The following is an 18213-nucleotide window of genomic DNA, read 5'->3' as shown; positions in this document are numbered from 1 at the left end:
AGTGATATCACAAGTTAAAGACCCCATATCAAAAGAAATTAGCAGCGGGGTGGTATATGAAATTAAGTGCCCGGATTGTGGAGTTTGTTATGTTGGTGAGACGGGGCGACGACTCAAAGAACGGCAAATTATGCGAAGTCTGCTGTGGCGGAGCATTTTTGGGAGAAGCAGCACCAGATCTCTCCTGTAGCTGCGGTCATCACTGAACGGGCTCATGGGTTGAGAGCCTGCACATCGGGGCGGCTAGCATTAACACCATTAACGTGTCCGTATGCATCCCCTCCTTGAAGCCGTCGTTCTTGAACGAGATGATCGGTTCTTAGTGATGCGCTCCCGAGCCATTTCCGGTTCCAGTACGCAGGTGGGAAATTCCAACCATATTCCTGTGGAACCATGTGACGAGGTATTATATTTTAATATTTTATTTTAACCGTCATTTCATATTTATTGTAAATACATCTGTTTTTACAGGTTTTATCTATTGTATTTTAGTTTGCAGTAAAATTACAATTGCTGGTTGGTGTGAAGTATAATTTTTCAACATGAATTTTCCCAACCTCGTAGGCCTGATTGGAGATACTTTTGTATCCAAAAAGATTTAAACCACCTAGTAAATGCAGTGCCTTTGACATGAGGTTCCTTGGTATTAAGATACTTTTGAACGAATCTGCAAAAGGTCAATGATCCCTTTATATAAAAGATAAAACATTACTACTTGCTGGTCCCTCATTGGCTATATTAATGATATTTAATACTTTTTGGGAAAAATATGGATTCCACTTCTAAACCAACAGAGAAATATAAATCATTCTTAGTTAACTCACAGTTAAGAATTCCTAATATTTTCTTTTCTTCTAGAGATTCGAACTCCCCAACTGTCTGAAACCAACGGGACCTTCCCCTTCTACCTGGACATCACAGTAGTAATTCCGGTAATCACCTCCAGTGTTATCATCATTATCATTGTGATAGTGGGCTGTGTTCTCTGCCACAAGCGGGCTTCACAACGCAGTACGTATGGCAGTGGTGAGTACAAAAGTATTTGTATAATCTTGCCAAGGAAGTATTAGATCTATTGTCATATAAAGTTGCCATCGTAGCTACGGCTTGTATCCGAAAGTCCCATTTTACTTAGTTTTGCTCTTTGGCTTTTATTTCAGATGGCTCGGGCAGCTCTCATAAAGAGCGTCAAGCTATGGAAGCAATGGTTCTCAAGGACATCAACGCTGCTCAACCTCCACCCATGTCAGGAACTGTGTCCAGTGACGAAGGAACGCAAAGATCCTCTTCTTCCACCAGCCAATCTCGTCCCATGTCTTCTCTAGTGACGGCAGCTGGAAGTAGGTAGATGAATCTTTGTGCCACACATTTCAATTCTATTAAAATTTACATAATGTTAATTTTACTACACAGTACAGCACTCTAAATTATTATAGTTGTATGCTGACTTCAAAATAAGAGATATTTTGTTAAGATGAACATGAAAAATATATACACAGCTGTCCAAAAAACTATGAAAGTGTTTACCTTTCTTAACAAGGCAACTATAGAAGAGTTTCGCTGAAAAACAAAGTGGTAAACCGAAATCAGCCGTAGACATGACTTGCAAGGTTCGTTCACAAAATACTGAAGAATCACATAACGGCTCTAGTGATTAGTGAAGGCTTAGTCTAATTGTTTAATTATTTAACCCTGATTTTGTCACTTTTCGCTCCTTTGGAAAGGTCTAATTTCGAGTATTGTTGATGACTTGGTGAATTTTTAAAATGCTTCTTCAATCGAGGTTAGAGTTAGCTCATCCCAGCATAAGCTGCTGATATATCTAAAATTGAACAACAAACCCTTTATATCTTGTTCTGTGGCAGTATTAAACACCATCAGTTCATTACCTGTAGAACTATTTTTTTTAAAGCTCAGCATCGTGGTTAGCATTTCTTATCAAACAATACGAGCCTTTTTATATGAATAGTCGATCTCCACCTTCCTATGTAGTGATGAATTTTGTTGGAACCTCTGTCACGTTCTAATGTGTAAAATCCAATTCGTTTACCTTCCCTTTTAGTCCCTGAGAAACACTTTTAAACATTATTAATACGTGTTCAAATCTCATGTTGTCTTTGCATTTCTTAAACACTCTACGTTAGGGCCCTGCATGTGTCGAGCGAGATTCTATTTGGTTATTACAAGAGGTAATGGAAATCCATATTTTCTTACTAGCGCTGCTAACCACACTAATAACTATTGCATGGTTGCACTGTTCCTCTCTCTCTCTCTCCGTGGCCGGTTAACTTTGGACAGAAAACAAACCTCCAGGGCTAATTGGAGCAAGGTGGACTATCAGCTCATCCTAATCCACAAGACAGGTAAACGGACACTTCCAATCTTTTGTCATTCAACGATATTGGTAGAAACTGCTGGTTCTCCAAAATGGTATGGAGGTAAAGTGTAAAGTGTATTGATGTCTAACGGCACCAGGGGTTTCCCCCATCTTCGCGTTGCTTTCATTGTAGGTGAATCAGTTCACTGGGAAGGCCAGAGATTTAAAAGTGTGTGGATTTTGTATATGTGTAGTGTTGTGTATCGTTGTTCATCTGGCCGTTTAGCCGCTGGACCCCTACTGAGGCCCAACGTTGTCCACATTTGGCCTCGTGGAGGCAGACCAGGTACACTGAATGAAGTTTTACTCTGGCAGGCCCTGCCACCTAGTTTCCTGAGATTTCAGTGACTAGGGCCTAAAAAAAAAAAAAAATACTCGGTAGGGGGTGAGCGCTGGAATTAGAAAAGCCAGTTGAGGTGTATGCGGTTTAATTTGGACGAAGTTAAGTTTTTGCAGTTTGTGTGGGGTTATACGCTGGCGTATTAGGCAGAGTAGGGGACGATAGAGAAGGCGACCCCAGGATTTTCAGTGAGGCAGGCCCAAGTCCCACCAGGAGAAGAATCAGGGTTGGCAGGGGTGGAGAGGAGACAAGACTGTCTCCTCCTCCCCACCAGGGGAAAGGGAGCCCGGTACAGATCGCCATCAGGCATTGATAGCCTGCATCGCAGGTCCTCATACTGGTCGCAGTCATACATGAGATGTTGCCATGTTTCCTCGTGTCCACAGAGGCAACGGGGATCCTCAGTGATTCGGAAGCTACATAGTTTTGCATTAAATGGCCCGTGCCCTGTGAGCAGAAAGGTGACGTGGAGCCCTGGTTGGAACCAACTCGGGAGTTTTGGAGGTACACGATCAAAGTTTAAACCATAAGGAAGAATTATTTTTTCATCCCTACCAGAAACGTTATTGATGTGTAAACATCTTTGGCGGCGCTCAAGTCATTTTCGTTTCATAACAAAGAAAAACCGAGTCGGAGATCGTCATTGGAGTTTATTTTGGATGCGCTCAGCGTTGGCATGAACCAGCTGGTTGCGGAAAAAATGTGGAAAAGGCAAAGAATACGGAATCGGCAGAGGATCATGGGAGGTGCTCAGAGATGGCATACCACTCGTAGTACAAACCTTTTGATAAACATAAAGAAATGGATATCTTGAGGGCAGTTCATCTTGGATATGCTCAGAGCACATCCACGATCATTACATTACATGCGCCTCAGCCTTACCATTTGAAGCGCATGTAATGTAGGTGTTACAGTACCCGTCTGTATTTCCATAAAGAGGCGAATCATAAACGTTTTTCTGTAACCAGCTGGGCCGGTCAAGAATATTTGAATCGGTTCGCGATTGGGAAATAACAGACTACATGTATGGGTAGGATCTTTTGCTTGATCATCGTGTTTTTGCGTTTCTTTGCAATTGCGCTGAGTCGTTTGAGCGTAGCGAGCTTTAGATCCTCATTCATCTCGCTGTTTGGATGATTGTAAAAGTTTCTAAAGGGGTTTTCTTCTCGCAGTCGCGTTACAAGGCTATACAGGTCATCGTTGTCTTGACACATCGCCTTACATATTTCGATTGTTTTGCGAATGTCCAAGTCCGGTTCATACAATTTACGATCTAGTATGAGCTCTTCATTGTCGTAGATCTTGATATATTTCATCTGTGGCAGTATCTCTGTTTCCTCATTGCGAAATGGAATGTGCAGCGTTACCATCCTGAGCCAAGCCATAGTTTCGATAGCGTATTATGCATAGATACTGTCGTTTCTTGCAGATCTCGTAGCGCTGAATGTGTAATTTGCGACAAAGCATGATAGAAACAATAGAAATACTTGTATTGTTATAATCGTACTATCGGCCTAACGTCGATTCGGTAGAGTAAGCAGCGGGCGTGAGCATAAATTACATCGTTCATGATTCGGTTCTAGCTGTCGTCAAAGATGGTTACACATAAAACATCTCGTACTCCAGTATTACTAAATTCTGTGAGAGTTAGTTGCTGTGGTGTTTGGCCCCACACACATATAATAAGATATTATCATTTGTAAATGAAATTACCAATCTGCTCTAAAGCCTGAAAGAAAGATACAAAAATAAGGTCTCATATCAAGAAGCTAAAAAGCAACCAGCTGTACGTATGCTGCACAAACAGATGGTTCTGTTCCACCCACCGTCTCAGCAGAAGGAGCTACGGGTTACTGTAACCACACCAACTAACTCAGCTCTTAAGATGCTGTTTAAATTTCCTTCTTCAAGTGCTAAGGTAAATAAATGCACAACATGGAACTTGATGAACAGTCTGAACTGTGAGTGACCTTGTTTTGCAAAGAAATAAAACTGAAAGACAAAAATACAATACACGTATATGACTCCAAGGATGCAGATGGAATTGGAACAACTCTCAAGCAGTTCGGCTCGGCTCAAAAAATGAAAAAAACAATAAGAAGCATGTCTACGTTATTAATTTTTGTCATGTTGTTGAAGCTAACCTGCCCCTCCCTGTTTCAAGCGAAGATATCTTTTAATATTCCAAACAGAAAAAAGTCCTACAGATTATATGAGGTAAAACCCACCCTAGGAATGCAATTTTCGTCTAGGCATTTTATGGTCCGGCGTGCTGTTAGCGCCTTTCTTTTTGATTTTATAAACCCCAACAAGTGTTTAGCAATATCTTTACTTTTTATAATCTGGCCACATTTTTTTCCACTGGAGTTGACGAATGAGTTTATTCTGCAGACTATCGTTTAGGATAAGGTGTCATAATTGAAGATTTTCCTATAATCTAGTGTGTCTGAAACGGTTAATACAATTCTGTTTGGACATTGTCATGCTTGCATGTCTGGTCACTGTCCTATATTTTTGAATCATTTTATCTAACCGCTTGGTGTTTTTTCTTCAGTGCCCATAGACTTTGGTCTTCCTTAATTGATCACAAATGTTAATGCTCCTCCCGTAAAATGTGAAACCATCTACGAACAGTGTCTTGTTGGTAAACTTTCCTCAATCCGGACAGCTGAGTCTTATTTATATAAAAAAAATTCGTACAGGGGCCCTAAGCACTGAAAATATTATGGTGTTCTCCTTCCTACAAAACGTGAAACTCAAAACACAAATCTTTTTGTTATTTTAAATAACTTTTCTGATTGCGAAATCGTTGATTAGGTCATCAGAGGTTATTCGACGAAGGGTGTCCTGTTCAATATAAAGTAATGAAGGTCAATGCGATTTAATTTCTTTTTGCACGTATATAACAGACAGTTAAATTTTCGTAGTTCTCCAGAAAGATTCAACTATGCAAAGCTTGTCTCTGGCTTCTTTAAAGTCAGTATTAGACAAGATATTTTTTGATTTGTCTTCAAATGCAATTCTTTTTGGGAGCTTTATAAAATTTCATTCCAAAAAATCAACAAATTCTAGCCCCTGCATATTCTTAGAACTGGCCATGGGTGTATTGAGGCAGAAAAAATTACTGCCATCAACAAAATCTAGAGAGGGTGCGGCATATATGTTATGTTTTAAAATCTTCTGCTTTCCTTTATAGCGCCCTGCCATGTTGGCACCATTTTCATAAGACTGTCCTCTGCACTTTGAAAAATCTATTTTACAAACTTGCCATTTTTTTTCTCTGAGTGAAAGATCAGGAGTAGAATCAACAGTTCTTTCGTCTCCTACAACCGCACGAACTTTCACTCATTAAATCAATTAGTTCAACACGTGCACAGTTCTTGCCTGTGCCCATATTTTCAGATCATCTTCATTCTAAGGGCCAAGCCCTGTCGCCATAGAGATCTTTTTTCTCCACTCAACCCGAATTTCGGCTTTTTGTTTAGCTTCCCTGTATTTCATCATCCTCTGCTTCTTTTCCCTTCAAGCAATCCTAGTATGTTTACTATCCAATCATTGTGCCTCCAACGATGTCGTAGGAACCACAGCTTTCTCAACTACTCTGAGGACTTCTTCATTCGTTTCTCCAGTTGGTTTTCATCAATGTTTTACAGAAAAACATCTCAAATGGTTCAATTCCCCTCCAGTTGGTTGTTGCTATTGACCATGTTTCACATCCATACAGCAGTATACTCCATATATGGGTTTTCACGAATCTCTTCCAAGATATACAAATGGACTTACTTGTTCGGCAACCATTATTTTTGAACCCATATTCTAAGAAAACTTCTATTGTGCTTTTCAATTCGTGGAATTGCACCTGTACTCCTATGTTTATTCCTTTGGTTTTACACTTCACTTTATCCATGTACAAGTTAAATGGTAATGGTGATAATGCACACTCCTTCATTATTTTGAAATTTAATTTTCATATAATTTTTTGATGCCTCATCGATCTCTCCAATCAAACTGGATCTTCTTCATGACTCTGAAAAACATTTTCGAGATCAATAAAAGATGTGTGTGGTTTTATTTATGATTATTCTTCTATTTCTGAAACCCAACTGATCTGTTGTCGGTTTAATTATGTTCAAAAGTATTTTGGATGCGTGGCTAAGCAGACTGATTGTTCGGTAGTTTTTACACTCTGTCATCCACATTCTAATAAGTCTCTTTCCATCTTTATTTCTTATTGCTGTGCTTTTGGTTTTCGAGTATATGTGGCAATCATCTTGTATACTACGTCAGTTTTTCCTTTGTTTAAATTATCTTCAACTTCCTAATTCAACCAGGTTGAGAATTTCACTTGTTATCCATGGCTTTCTTGGTTATTGTCTCACATTCCACCTTTTATTCTTTGTATTTTCTTATGCCTTAGCTCGAATTTTGCAATAACTAGTGACTGAAACAAGTTGGTTTGTGTATCTCTTCTTTACTAGGTCTCCTGAGGTTCTTCCAAAACTCTTTCTTCCTCTCTCTCCACATGTCTAATTCTTATGGAAGTTTTCTAGTTCTCGTGTTTCTTCTTGGTATTATTAATTTTGAGTCTGGAGATTCTTCGCACCCCTGTCCCATTTAAGGGATGCCGATTACTGGGAGCCTTGGTAATTTTTCTTGGGAAAGTTAGTGCAGTAGTTTCCCGTTGCTTTCTACACCGCCATATCTGGCTACCCTCACTTAGTTTAGCCTGCAGGTCAATGCAGTTACCCGGTGTATGGTGAAAGGACCAGTTTCACGAATTGCCTAAAGGCACTACCTCTCCAACGCCACATACCCCATATTTTGAGATATGGATCAAACAGTTCCATTTTGTAATGATCCAAATGTCTCGCTGGATCCTCGGAAAGGCAGACCACGATGAGCACATGTTGCCAGGATTCACGTTTTCTCTGATCTGTTTCTCAAACCTTATCTTCGAGTTGAATGCTGTTTTTATTTCGCCAATCGGATTGATGAGGAAACAAATACAAATTGGCCTCGGTAGCCGTTAAGCCCAATACCAACTGAGAGAAGATGATGTCATCTTTGGGTTTCTTTTCTTAATTAGGTCTATGAAATAAAAATAAAAACATACGGTTGGAAAGTACTGGTGTTGCTGTCGTTATAGTTTACTCGAGGGGCCCTGGGCGTTGCCCTCTGCTTAAGAATGTAATTTAAATCATCAGTACTTCTAAATTCTTATTTCACAATGAAATATGAGTACATCGTTATTGGGCTTTACTTCTAATCCCAAATATTCTTGTTCAATTATTTGCAGAAGACCCATTTCATGTTTTAACGCAATTTACTGAATGATCAAAAATGTTCTGATAACTATTACCGCATTTATGTATAGGTTTGGTTTGAGGATAGTTTCAATTTTTATCATATCTTGTAAGATCGATACTTCTGAGCAAATTTCATCAGAAAAATCTTTTACACTCTTTACTGAATCTGTAAAGCTAGTAGTTTTGATCTTTAGCAAAAAAAAAAAAAATCGTTTGCCAATTACCAACCACTCCTCACTAATTGTGTGTGGTGGAAAGGTATTTTTTTATTTTCCCTGTTCCTTAGAATTGCCGACATAGTAGCGCAACAATTTCCCCTAAGTATCTCAGAAGATTTCCAGGAGCTGAGGGAATTTTTGCTCTTATAAAATGGCACAATATTATTTACATACATATGAAATGTTCACTTCAGTAATAACATCATAATCAAATCCACAACTACTGACTGCATCTCCTTCATAGAATCTCAATTTAATTAAGTGTGTCGCTCTAAATTACTCTCTTACAGGGCCCGCTCTTAATTAAACCGGAACACTCGAAAACTGCCAGACTGGTCTTTCCCTCCCTTATATGACAATCAGCCCCCGTTCAAGCCCTTGTTTGCTATCTTGTGACCGTCCCGGAGTATGAACAGAAAATTTATTTATCTTTCTCTCAATTTAAAATAAATTTTCTGTTTTATACTCAGGGACGACCAAACGGTCAAAGGAGTTTACAAGATAGACAGAATACAAGAAACAGTGCCGTATTTATTTTTATTATAATTGAACTTACATACGCTTCAAATAAAACAAAGTTTATAGCAATAGACATCAGAATTTAACAAAATAAAAAATCCAGGTGCAGTTGATCATCACAGGTTCAATAGTTGGTAACAGTTCTTGAGGCATTCCTCACAGAACTTATTAGGGTTTGATGCCCAGTTTATTGTAGATTTGGAGGCAGTTGGCCGGAAACATGACCCTAAGTGTAAACCGCAGAGGGTGGCAGGAGTCGCGGCGTTCACCTCATGTCTTCTTTGGGCTAGGGATTAACGGGGATACAGATGGAACATTTATTCGGCCTGTGATAAGCCGAGCTAGCATGAGTACATTTCTTGTTGTGATCCCCAGATTAGCTTAGAGGATGGATCTAGAGATAGTAAAAGGGTGACCAACCAATATTCCAGACTGAGGTACTTTTTTAGGTGGAAGGCAGGAACAGATGACCAAATTTCAGATGCGTAGAGAGAGATAGGGGTAATGCACACCAACGAGCTCCTGACGCACGTCTTCTGTCTCATCCTGACAAAATGAGGCTGGAAGGCGAGTCCAACATCCCAGATGAGGCCTAGGTCTGTGTTGGAAGTTTCCCATTGCACCCTTTCCCCGCCAACAAAGATTTGAACATCATTTTTAAATCTTTTTTTTTTTTTTTTCGTTATCGGTAGTTGAGCAGATGCAACCCAATTATGCCTAGATAGTTTTCCAGTTTCATTATCTGTGTAGAGGCCTGTTGGTTAATATCCAGGATGGTTTGAACTGACGTAGAACTTCAGATCATCGGCATAGGAGACAAAGTTAGGAAAGGTTCCAAAACTGCTGAAAGCGCACTCCCTTGCGGGATGCCTCTTGTGACGTCGAAAATTACCTGTAAATTGTTGACAGTAACAGACAGATGTCTGAGAAGTAAGATGGACTTCAAGATTTGTATCAAAGTAGTGCTTCAGAATAGTAGAGAGATTTGGTAGGTATATTTTATCGTATGCCGATTTAATGTCCAGGATGATGATGTCAATCTGGGATTTGTTATTGATGGCCTGTTGGATTCTGAAGAGAGTATCAAGAAGATTTGTAGTTGTTGATCTCTTGTGCAGAACCGTATGAATGTACTTGGCAAATGCTGGCTGAATCGCTTTTTCATAGATTTTAAGTAAAGAGCAACTGATGGAATTTGGTCGCAGATCTTTCGGACATTTAGGTTTCCTAATCTTTGGAATGGGCTTGACATGGTAAGATCTCCAAATGTGGAGTAGAATGTCAACAATGTACGTGCTGCATATTTTTACTATGAATAATGGGAAACCGTCTGGTCCTACAGTAGCTTTGTTAGGTAATTTGTTGAAGATATTTCTGGTTACCTAGGGCACAGATATATCCATCTGTAGTTAATTTTGCCTGCACTGTACCTATTCCTGGAGAAGCTTTTGATCAATGATATGATGGCTGGTCTGGTTTGATAGAATCCCTCTACTCCTCTTCAACCTATCAAGAACAGCTTGGTTTAGGAAAGTTGAGATTTCTGCCATTTCCGGTAGGCCTTCTGCTTCCTGATGAAGGCCAACATTTAGCAGTCACGGGCTTGAGCCTCGATCACTCAGCTACTTCTGCTCGTATTTGAAGCCACTGCACGATCAAACTTCAAATTCCTAGACTGTGCTGTGTAGCGATGCATTCTAGGGATTAATGTTCTGACCACCTGCCTTTGAAAGCTTTCCTAAATTCACCTTTTTTTTCTGCGCAGATATCTAACTTCTCATTCGTTTTAGTCTATTTCTGCATATGACCATCCTGATCCTACTAATGGAAATATTTCAGGTAGACAAGTTGTAACGTTATTTTTGTAAGATTTTATGTATCCATTCCTAAGGTATGCGAAATTCTCACTCACTCCCCCACCTGACCTTTGTAAGACTTATGGCTTACAAAGCTCCCAAAAAAAAACCCATCCTATTAAACTCATATTATCGAACCAACTGACCTTCCCTAGAGAAATTTATTCATCACTTCAATACACTTATGTAGGTAAAAACTACTTCACTTCCAATAGTTTCATAACAACATAATAAGTACCTTTATCGGGGCCTTACTTGCCTTTAGGTTCGACAGTTTTCTTAATAAACAGTCATCTGCAATTTTGAAATCACTAATTTAATATGGCTCAGCGTAAAGACTGATGCGAAGAATCCATTCAATTCATCAGCAGCGTTATCTAAGACTTTCCCACACCTAGTACATAAGATATCGATCCACTTAGTTTTGTTCTTCGTTGTCCTCCCTAACCTTATCTGTGGTAGGCTTCAGTGCTTTCTGCTTTATTAGAGTGACCAGCTCCATATTCATTTATCCCGGCAACTTCCTGGCTTCCATAATTATAAAGTCACCCTCCAACGGTTACTGTACTTCAATCCCTATTATGTCGTCTAGCTTTTTTAAAGATTTTGTTCCCAATGGCGGGTTTACCCTTCCACTTATTTAGGAGCAGATTGAATCACTCATAACAAGACATTCGCAAATGCTTATCTATTCCATCTGAGCGTAGACATTCTTGACAACCTTCCTGTCTGTAGATTACTCCCACAAATTGTAAGCTGTTTTTTCTCCTTTCGATAAGTAGCTCGACCGCAATGGAACTTGTAATCTCCAATTTCCTGGTGGTACACCCTTTGAAATTATTTAGCTTTGTTTCCCTAGCTTCATCTTCCTGCGAGCATTACTTTGACCCATGTCATCAGTTAAACGTGTGTTTATTATCCTCCTCACCCAAATAGCAGTATCCTTGAACACTTAAGATGTCCGTAATGATACTGGAAAAAACTCTTCCGCCACCTTTGCTCAGACCCCGACTGCCAAATTTCTTGTTCTTTTCCGATCCTCTCCTTAAGAAATCATTTTAAAAGCACTGGTGGAAAAATAAAGAAAGGTGACTGGAAAGCAGTCGCCTTTCTTTAATTTTCATAGTGGTGTTACTGGCCCTTGCTAATTTCGCTTTGTCACACCAGGCAATGCTTCCGCCTCCCCGTGGCGGGGCCGGTAACCCTGTCAAAAAAGAGCCTCACAGCTCAAGAGACAAAGAATTCAAAAAGTAATCCCCACTGTTCCTAATAATACATTCTCAAACAATAGGTGCTGGATCACCTAAAACCGTGAAAAGAATCCCTACTGAGAATATCACACTTTGCAGAAGAATTAAAAAAGACTGTGAACTTGTACTTGCACACAGTGTTTCTACACCAACCCTACCAACTACAACATAAAGTGACTTACCAAGAAGCAAGTTTTACTCGGTGTAAACATGCCACCAACGACACCCATTTCTGATTGGGCTCGAGCTGTTCTGGCGACTCCCTTAAAGAACACACAAATGGTACCACCAAGTACTACTACATCCCGTTTAACTACTGAGAGACTTTCACCACAGATTTGGAGACCCCATGATCCATATTCTCAAGGAAGGATAAATTGGAGCGTTCTAAAAAGCAGCCAGTAGCACTTTTCTGAGGATATAGCAAACACGTTCGTATGACTCATTTACTAAAAATTAAAGTTCGGAACGAAGTCAGCCCTCTCCTGTAATGAACCACTGACAATGTCTGAATTAGAATAAATATGCGAACAGTGCACTTGCCATATATAACCTGAAGCATCTTAATGAGAGAGCCCTATACTCTTTTCCTAAAACTTTTCAATCGAATTTTTGTTGCCCATTTCAAAGACAGAAAAATACTAATCTCACGGGTAAGGCTGAGACATGTGTGCGAAAGCCTTTGACGCGTCTTGGAATCCTTCGTGACCTAGGAACGAGAGTAAATTCACCATCATTAATATAGAGCATTCCCAAAGATCAAACCCTACTCTCTGGAATCTCCATCAAAATACATACTCTAATAACAACCATTCCAATGACCTCAATATGTCCGGTCTCCACAGAAAAAGTGTGATGTATACTTCTGCAAGAAATGCAAATTGCATCCTCACCCAGAATACTAGTAAATGAAATATTCTTAGGTTTAATATTAGATAAGAAACTAAAACTTCCAAAAACAAATATCCTTGCGGTGCTCTCTGCGATGCCATGGGGAGCTGACCGAATAGACTATGGTGCGCTTGTATATGACTCAATACCATTCAACACAATTCCCTTAGAATAGTTGTAGGTGCCTTTTGAACATCACCAATTCACTACAGGAATGGAGGACCCCCGCTTGACAGTAAACACTGTCTCATTAGACAATACCCAAGCACTTTTAATTCAAACCGTTGTATGATGACCCTTTTCGGCAATGGGGAAAAACAGGCGCTGGCCAAACAAAAATATATAGCAGCAACATTCACCTCTTGCACTGTCTGCAAACTAGCAGATCTAAATATTGATACGTGTGTAGTTGCTGCAGTGGGTTCTACCAAGGACACGCATTAGGAATATTCATCAACATAGTTACTATGACAGGCAACCCCCGTTCAAATGAATACGCTGATAAAATGTGTTGCACAATCTCTCAACTCTTCAGTTAAATCTTAGAACATAGTCCCCAGATGAACCTTAAAATCTGAGAGTCTGTTGCAACAGTATCAATTTTTGCTGTCGAAAACACACTCCGGTTAACCCATCTTTATTGCAAAAGATGTTATCTAACCATACGCACTGGACTACTCTGTTCTGGAATCCAGCACGTCACGGGCTTCCAGTTTCATTTAAGATTGGTACGCTGTTTACATCGGATGCAAAGAAATGAATCGTCATTTCAGCTTGGTTTATCAACTAGAACGAACTCATGAGGACTTACTGAAAGTGCATCTTGTACCAACTATTCATACTCATAATCTGAAATTTAAACAAAAAATTGGGGTGCTGGATACCTGATCTTAATTTCCTTCAGTGAACTGAAAATAAGAGAAAACAAAATTGCTATAAATATATATATCTGGAAAGTATTAATCATAAATCATAGCGTTGTGAAGTCTTTTGTACAAGACCAAAGTCAGAAACATCACGGGTGTAATCATATCCTCTGCCGAAAATGTAAGTAAGCCATTTCTAATAAAAAAAAAAAAGGGGGAGAAATAAGATTTTCTCAAGAACACCACACTAGTCGATGTTTCTAATTCTGTTCGTTTTACTGGATGCCCTTCCAATATCGAACTTTTTCGAGAATGTTCCTGAAGCACCAATAAGAATATATGCCTTGGCTGTTTTCAGTCTTACGATCCCAATAAGATTTTAAAATATTAATACACATTTCGTGCAATTGAATTTAGAATATGGCATCTTGGTAGTTTTTGGGCAGAAGCGTGCTAAAACAAATGTAAAGAGAACTACACTGCATCCAGACAGTCACGAAATTGGATTACAATCCAATGAAATCTAGGTTCAGAGTCAGTATCTCTGAGGACAAGAGAAGATTGATCTGCGTAGCAAGGAATAGCAGTAGAAGTAACGGATTTATTGATAACGACAAAATATTTTAGCACTTCCAGGATGTCTCAGGCTTTCTTTATCGCTGAAATTGAAAGAAAAATTCTTCTTGCAATTACTTGTCGACATTAAAGCGAACATCGAGATGAGCGTCAGGTTTGCCTTCAGCAGCAATTTCCCATGAATGAAGTGATCGTAGAAAAAATACTTGAGATAGCAAAATATTTATCTTTCATCAAGATACCATCGAAGCCATGTTAAACTTCTCCACTACTTTATTTAGATATTATGCACGCAAACAGAAAGGGGGTAATGTCCTTTCAATCCCAAATGAATGCACATATTTTTCTTTCTAACCGAACCTCTTACGGTGTTTATTTTGGTTGCCCTCCCCCCCCCCGGAATAGCAGATTAACCGAAACCCATTTAATGAAATGGTTGACGACTAGCTTATCGTTCTAGTCCCTCTCGTTTAAAGACAAACAGTGGGCAATTCTTTTGCAGCTATACATTTTTATCTTAAACACACTAAAAAAAACTCATTGGAAGGGAAAATATGATGTAAGTGAAGGAACTGCTCGTGTTTACTGTTTTGTTATCAAAGGTAATAACCATCTTCGAGCAGATATTCCTTCAAACGTTTTGGATGGTTTCTGAAATCCTCGTGCTATTAATCTTTTTAACTAGCGGAAAGGAATCTCATTGCCACACTTGTTTGTATCATCACTTTACTCAGTGGCAATCCAATTGCTCTAACACGACGCTTGTGGATTGTAAGTATTCGAATGGATCTCTCTGATAAACTGAATTTTCTCGTTCATCTCTACTATTTGACGAAGATCGTGGCATGCGAAAAACACATCGTATTGCCAGGTCTTTTGTTAATGTATTCCACATTGATCACAGAGAGGATCATCTTCTGTGGACAATTGGCTGTCTTAAAATTTTCCGAGCAATACAGTATCTTCTTCAAATGCTGTTTTTAACCATTCGTGGGTTTCTGTTCCACTTTCTCCTAATTTGATGTTTACAGAGTTAGTGTAGCATCATTACTAATTTGGGCTTCTACTGCCATAACTCAGTCTTTTGTAGAACGTGGAGAATAACAGAGGGCTTAGGTTACCAATTAGCACAGTTCGTTAATTGCACCGTTTATAGCTTGGTAAAATAAAAATTAAGCTGAAATATTTCCTGAGATAATGAAAGGGTAACACGAGCTGCCAACATTTTGCCTAAGTAATTCAGCATCATCAGCAACTTGGTTCTTAGTGAGTGTTTGTCCTTGTTTAATACTCCAGCCATTTTCTCTGGGTCACGATCATTCCAACTGCAATAACCTTTTATTAATAAATGTTTTAGGTCGGAAGTTAAGGCAGGCACTGGCCACAAAATTAGAAACCTTTTGGTTTCCATCTATCCATGGGAAGAGAGAGATGATCTTTTCGATGTTCAAGAAAGAAACGAAAATTCAACAAAAAAATTGGGTATTTCAGGAACGTAAAGGGAATTATGTGTCAATAGGATCATATCCGATCAACTTTACCTGGATTGCGAATCTTTAGGAAAGGGCAGTTTTCTACTGACAAATATGTTGACGAAGAAATCGTCAAATCTGGAGTCCCTCAGACAGATAACGTGCGGGTTGTGTTTAAGGCATGATACTAGATGTAGAATAAAGCATTTTCCAGTGAGTGTACTTGTAAGTGCCTCCATAGTTAGCGTGATTAACTGTTTTATATTTCACTTAAATTATTTTGTAGCTATACTGACTCACACGATAACTCCATCTATTGTAGTGGCCACGCGAATTGTAACTCTAATTATTTTGCTAAGAAGAAAAATAAAGGCATTAATATATGTACCCCTATGGAACGGATGTTCTTATAAACCGACCAACCAGTTATTAATGACGTTTTATATTTATAAAAGAGACACGCTACCTGATGGATGTTTAGAATTTTGTTTGCCGATATTCATCCTTCTTGCGAGGTCTATATGCTTTCAAACCAATCATGACAATTCTTTCACCAGTATGATCCTAATGAAATTAACTTTGAGTTTGTGCAATTTTTCGTGGCCACTACTGTATAATGTTCTTTTGAGTCCCTTTGTTATGCATAATACGAGGGAGGAGGGCTCAAGAAAGGTTTGTGTTCATCCAGAAGTAGTTGTGATAGAACGATATTATCTTTTTTCCTTTTTAGATCTGTATAGTAACTGTGCAAATTTTGGTTTCGATTTGGCAGTCCTTTTTTTTTTGCCAACGCTGAGTGAAGTGAAATACAGATCAGTGATTCGATTCCTCCTTCTGCAAGTTAACAATCCCCGAATGAGAGCCCAGTGTTGCAAAATTGACGCATTAATCCTGGAAGATCGTCATTCTTCAACAGTTGCATAAAGTCTTTGCTAGATGGATTCCCAACTTCCTCATAAAGCTGTTTGAAAGATAGTCAGAGGACTTCTACGAAATCATAATACATGGTGTTTGTTTCAATCTTTTATTATAACTACTTCTGGGTGAATCCCCCTCGTATTCTGAATTTAAATAAGCAACCGTGGGGTCATAAGTTTACTCGCTGTTATTCGGCAGCAGACGAATAAAACCATGACAAAATTAGGTTACACGCGTAATAATTTTTAATAATAATTTGCGCGTTAATAGAAAACAAATTATATTCCAGAACATGATGCTTGTTACCTGCAGTTCCCAATGAAGACGACGAAGTCCATCCCTACGCTACCCCCTATGATACACTTCCCGACTACAGACAGCTGGGAGAGCCAGGTACTTCCGGGATTCGGACGTTGAACAAAAGGGGCAAGGAACAACGCGAAGATAACCTGTACAGCAGGCAGGCAAGTAGTTAAGATATAAGTCCTCAAGTTTTAATTAGAAATAGTTGTACTCCTTGTATTGTTTTTAATAATAAAAATTGCAATGTACGTCCTTTGGGGCTTATCACTAATGGAAAGTAGATTCCCTTTTAAAACTTTGTTTCTTACTGTGCAGTGCCGTCCAGAGCGACCCTACGAAGCACTAAAGCCTAGTGTACTTCCGCCTTTGGCAGTCAAAGGGACATCTGGTGTGTTTCAGCAGCAAGACATCGAAATTCCCGACACGTGGGATTGACAGAGAAATGGAGTGCGTATCTGGAATCTTTCCACGAGTCTGATGTACTTTCGGAAATGGCCTAAAAGTTACCGATTCTTTTACCAATAAGAAGCTGACATTTTATTTATTTCAGTCACTGTTTTCCAATGAAATAAAGGTTCCTTTTAAAGGACTGACCTCCGATAGCGTTAAAAAAAAAGTGTGGTTTTTAATCAGTAAACTTTAATACCGTGTATCTGTTGTAATTTTATTTCATGGGTTTTTTCCAGTTTTGGTGAAGGAAGCCAGCATTGTATACGTGGAAATCTACAGTTTGATCATGAAACCAATTAATTTATTGCATCTTACAACCATCACACAAGCTTGTGCATAATTATTGGTTTTTAGATACGTAATGCACTGAAGAATTATTAAAGGCAACAAGAGGGGTTTACTACCCTAATGATTAATACTAATTTTGATCCCACTATGTTTTTCTGGAATTGGAACGTCATCAAATTCAGTTGGGGGTAGAGAATCCATCGAAGATGGCCCGCATCGATAAATGAAAGACATATCTGAGGGAGCAGTTATAACCATCCTCCATGAACGGCAGCACCTAAACGTTAGTTCAACTCCGCGAAATGGCCAGATACAAGTATGGTGTTTCAGGTAGACTTATTGTAGAACAGAAGACTCAGTGGAATTAATGCCAGAATCGTATGAAGAGAGGAAAAACATATACAATCAGCTTATGGGTGAAATCATAATTCAGTTATAAGGCAGATGACCTGATAGTAGGGAAACCGGTTAGCTGGAGCCGTCTGTTAAAAATTTCAAGAGTTTCCTTATTTGTAATTAAATCGTGTTCATTTCCAGAAGCAAAGTATTTGGTGTGTTGAGGGTCTAGCGGCTCCTGGGATTT

The 18213-nt window shown here is 39.1% G+C and overlaps 1 protein-coding gene across 1 annotated transcript in view; it reads left to right on the top strand.

Annotated features, from left to right (window-relative positions):
* The window catches only part of LOC150084342 (cell adhesion molecule Dscam1-like), a 217085-nt gene extending 199637 nt beyond the window's left edge, over positions 1-17448 (top strand). Inside the window, exons 22-25 of the mRNA XM_090376189.1 lie at positions 859-1026; positions 1161-1340; positions 16902-17053; positions 17208-17448. Coding sequence (XP_090232315.1) covers positions 859-1026; positions 1161-1340; positions 16902-17053; positions 17208-17327 — 620 coding nt within the window. The 3' untranslated portion in view covers positions 17328-17448. The remainder of the gene's footprint in view (positions 1-858; positions 1027-1160; positions 1341-16901; positions 17054-17207) is intronic.
* The last annotated feature ends 765 nt before the right edge of the window (positions 17449-18213 follow it).

This window comes from Mastigoproctus giganteus, chromosome 6 (assembly GCF_048544385.1).
Source record: "Mastigoproctus giganteus isolate SK-2022 chromosome 6, ASM4854438v1, whole genome shotgun sequence".
In the NCBI taxonomy this organism is placed as follows: Eukaryota; Metazoa; Arthropoda; class Arachnida; order Uropygi; family Thelyphonidae; genus Mastigoproctus; species Mastigoproctus giganteus.
The sequence above is the reverse complement of the archived record's forward strand: the minus strand, read 5'-3'. Positions and strand labels throughout refer to the sequence as shown.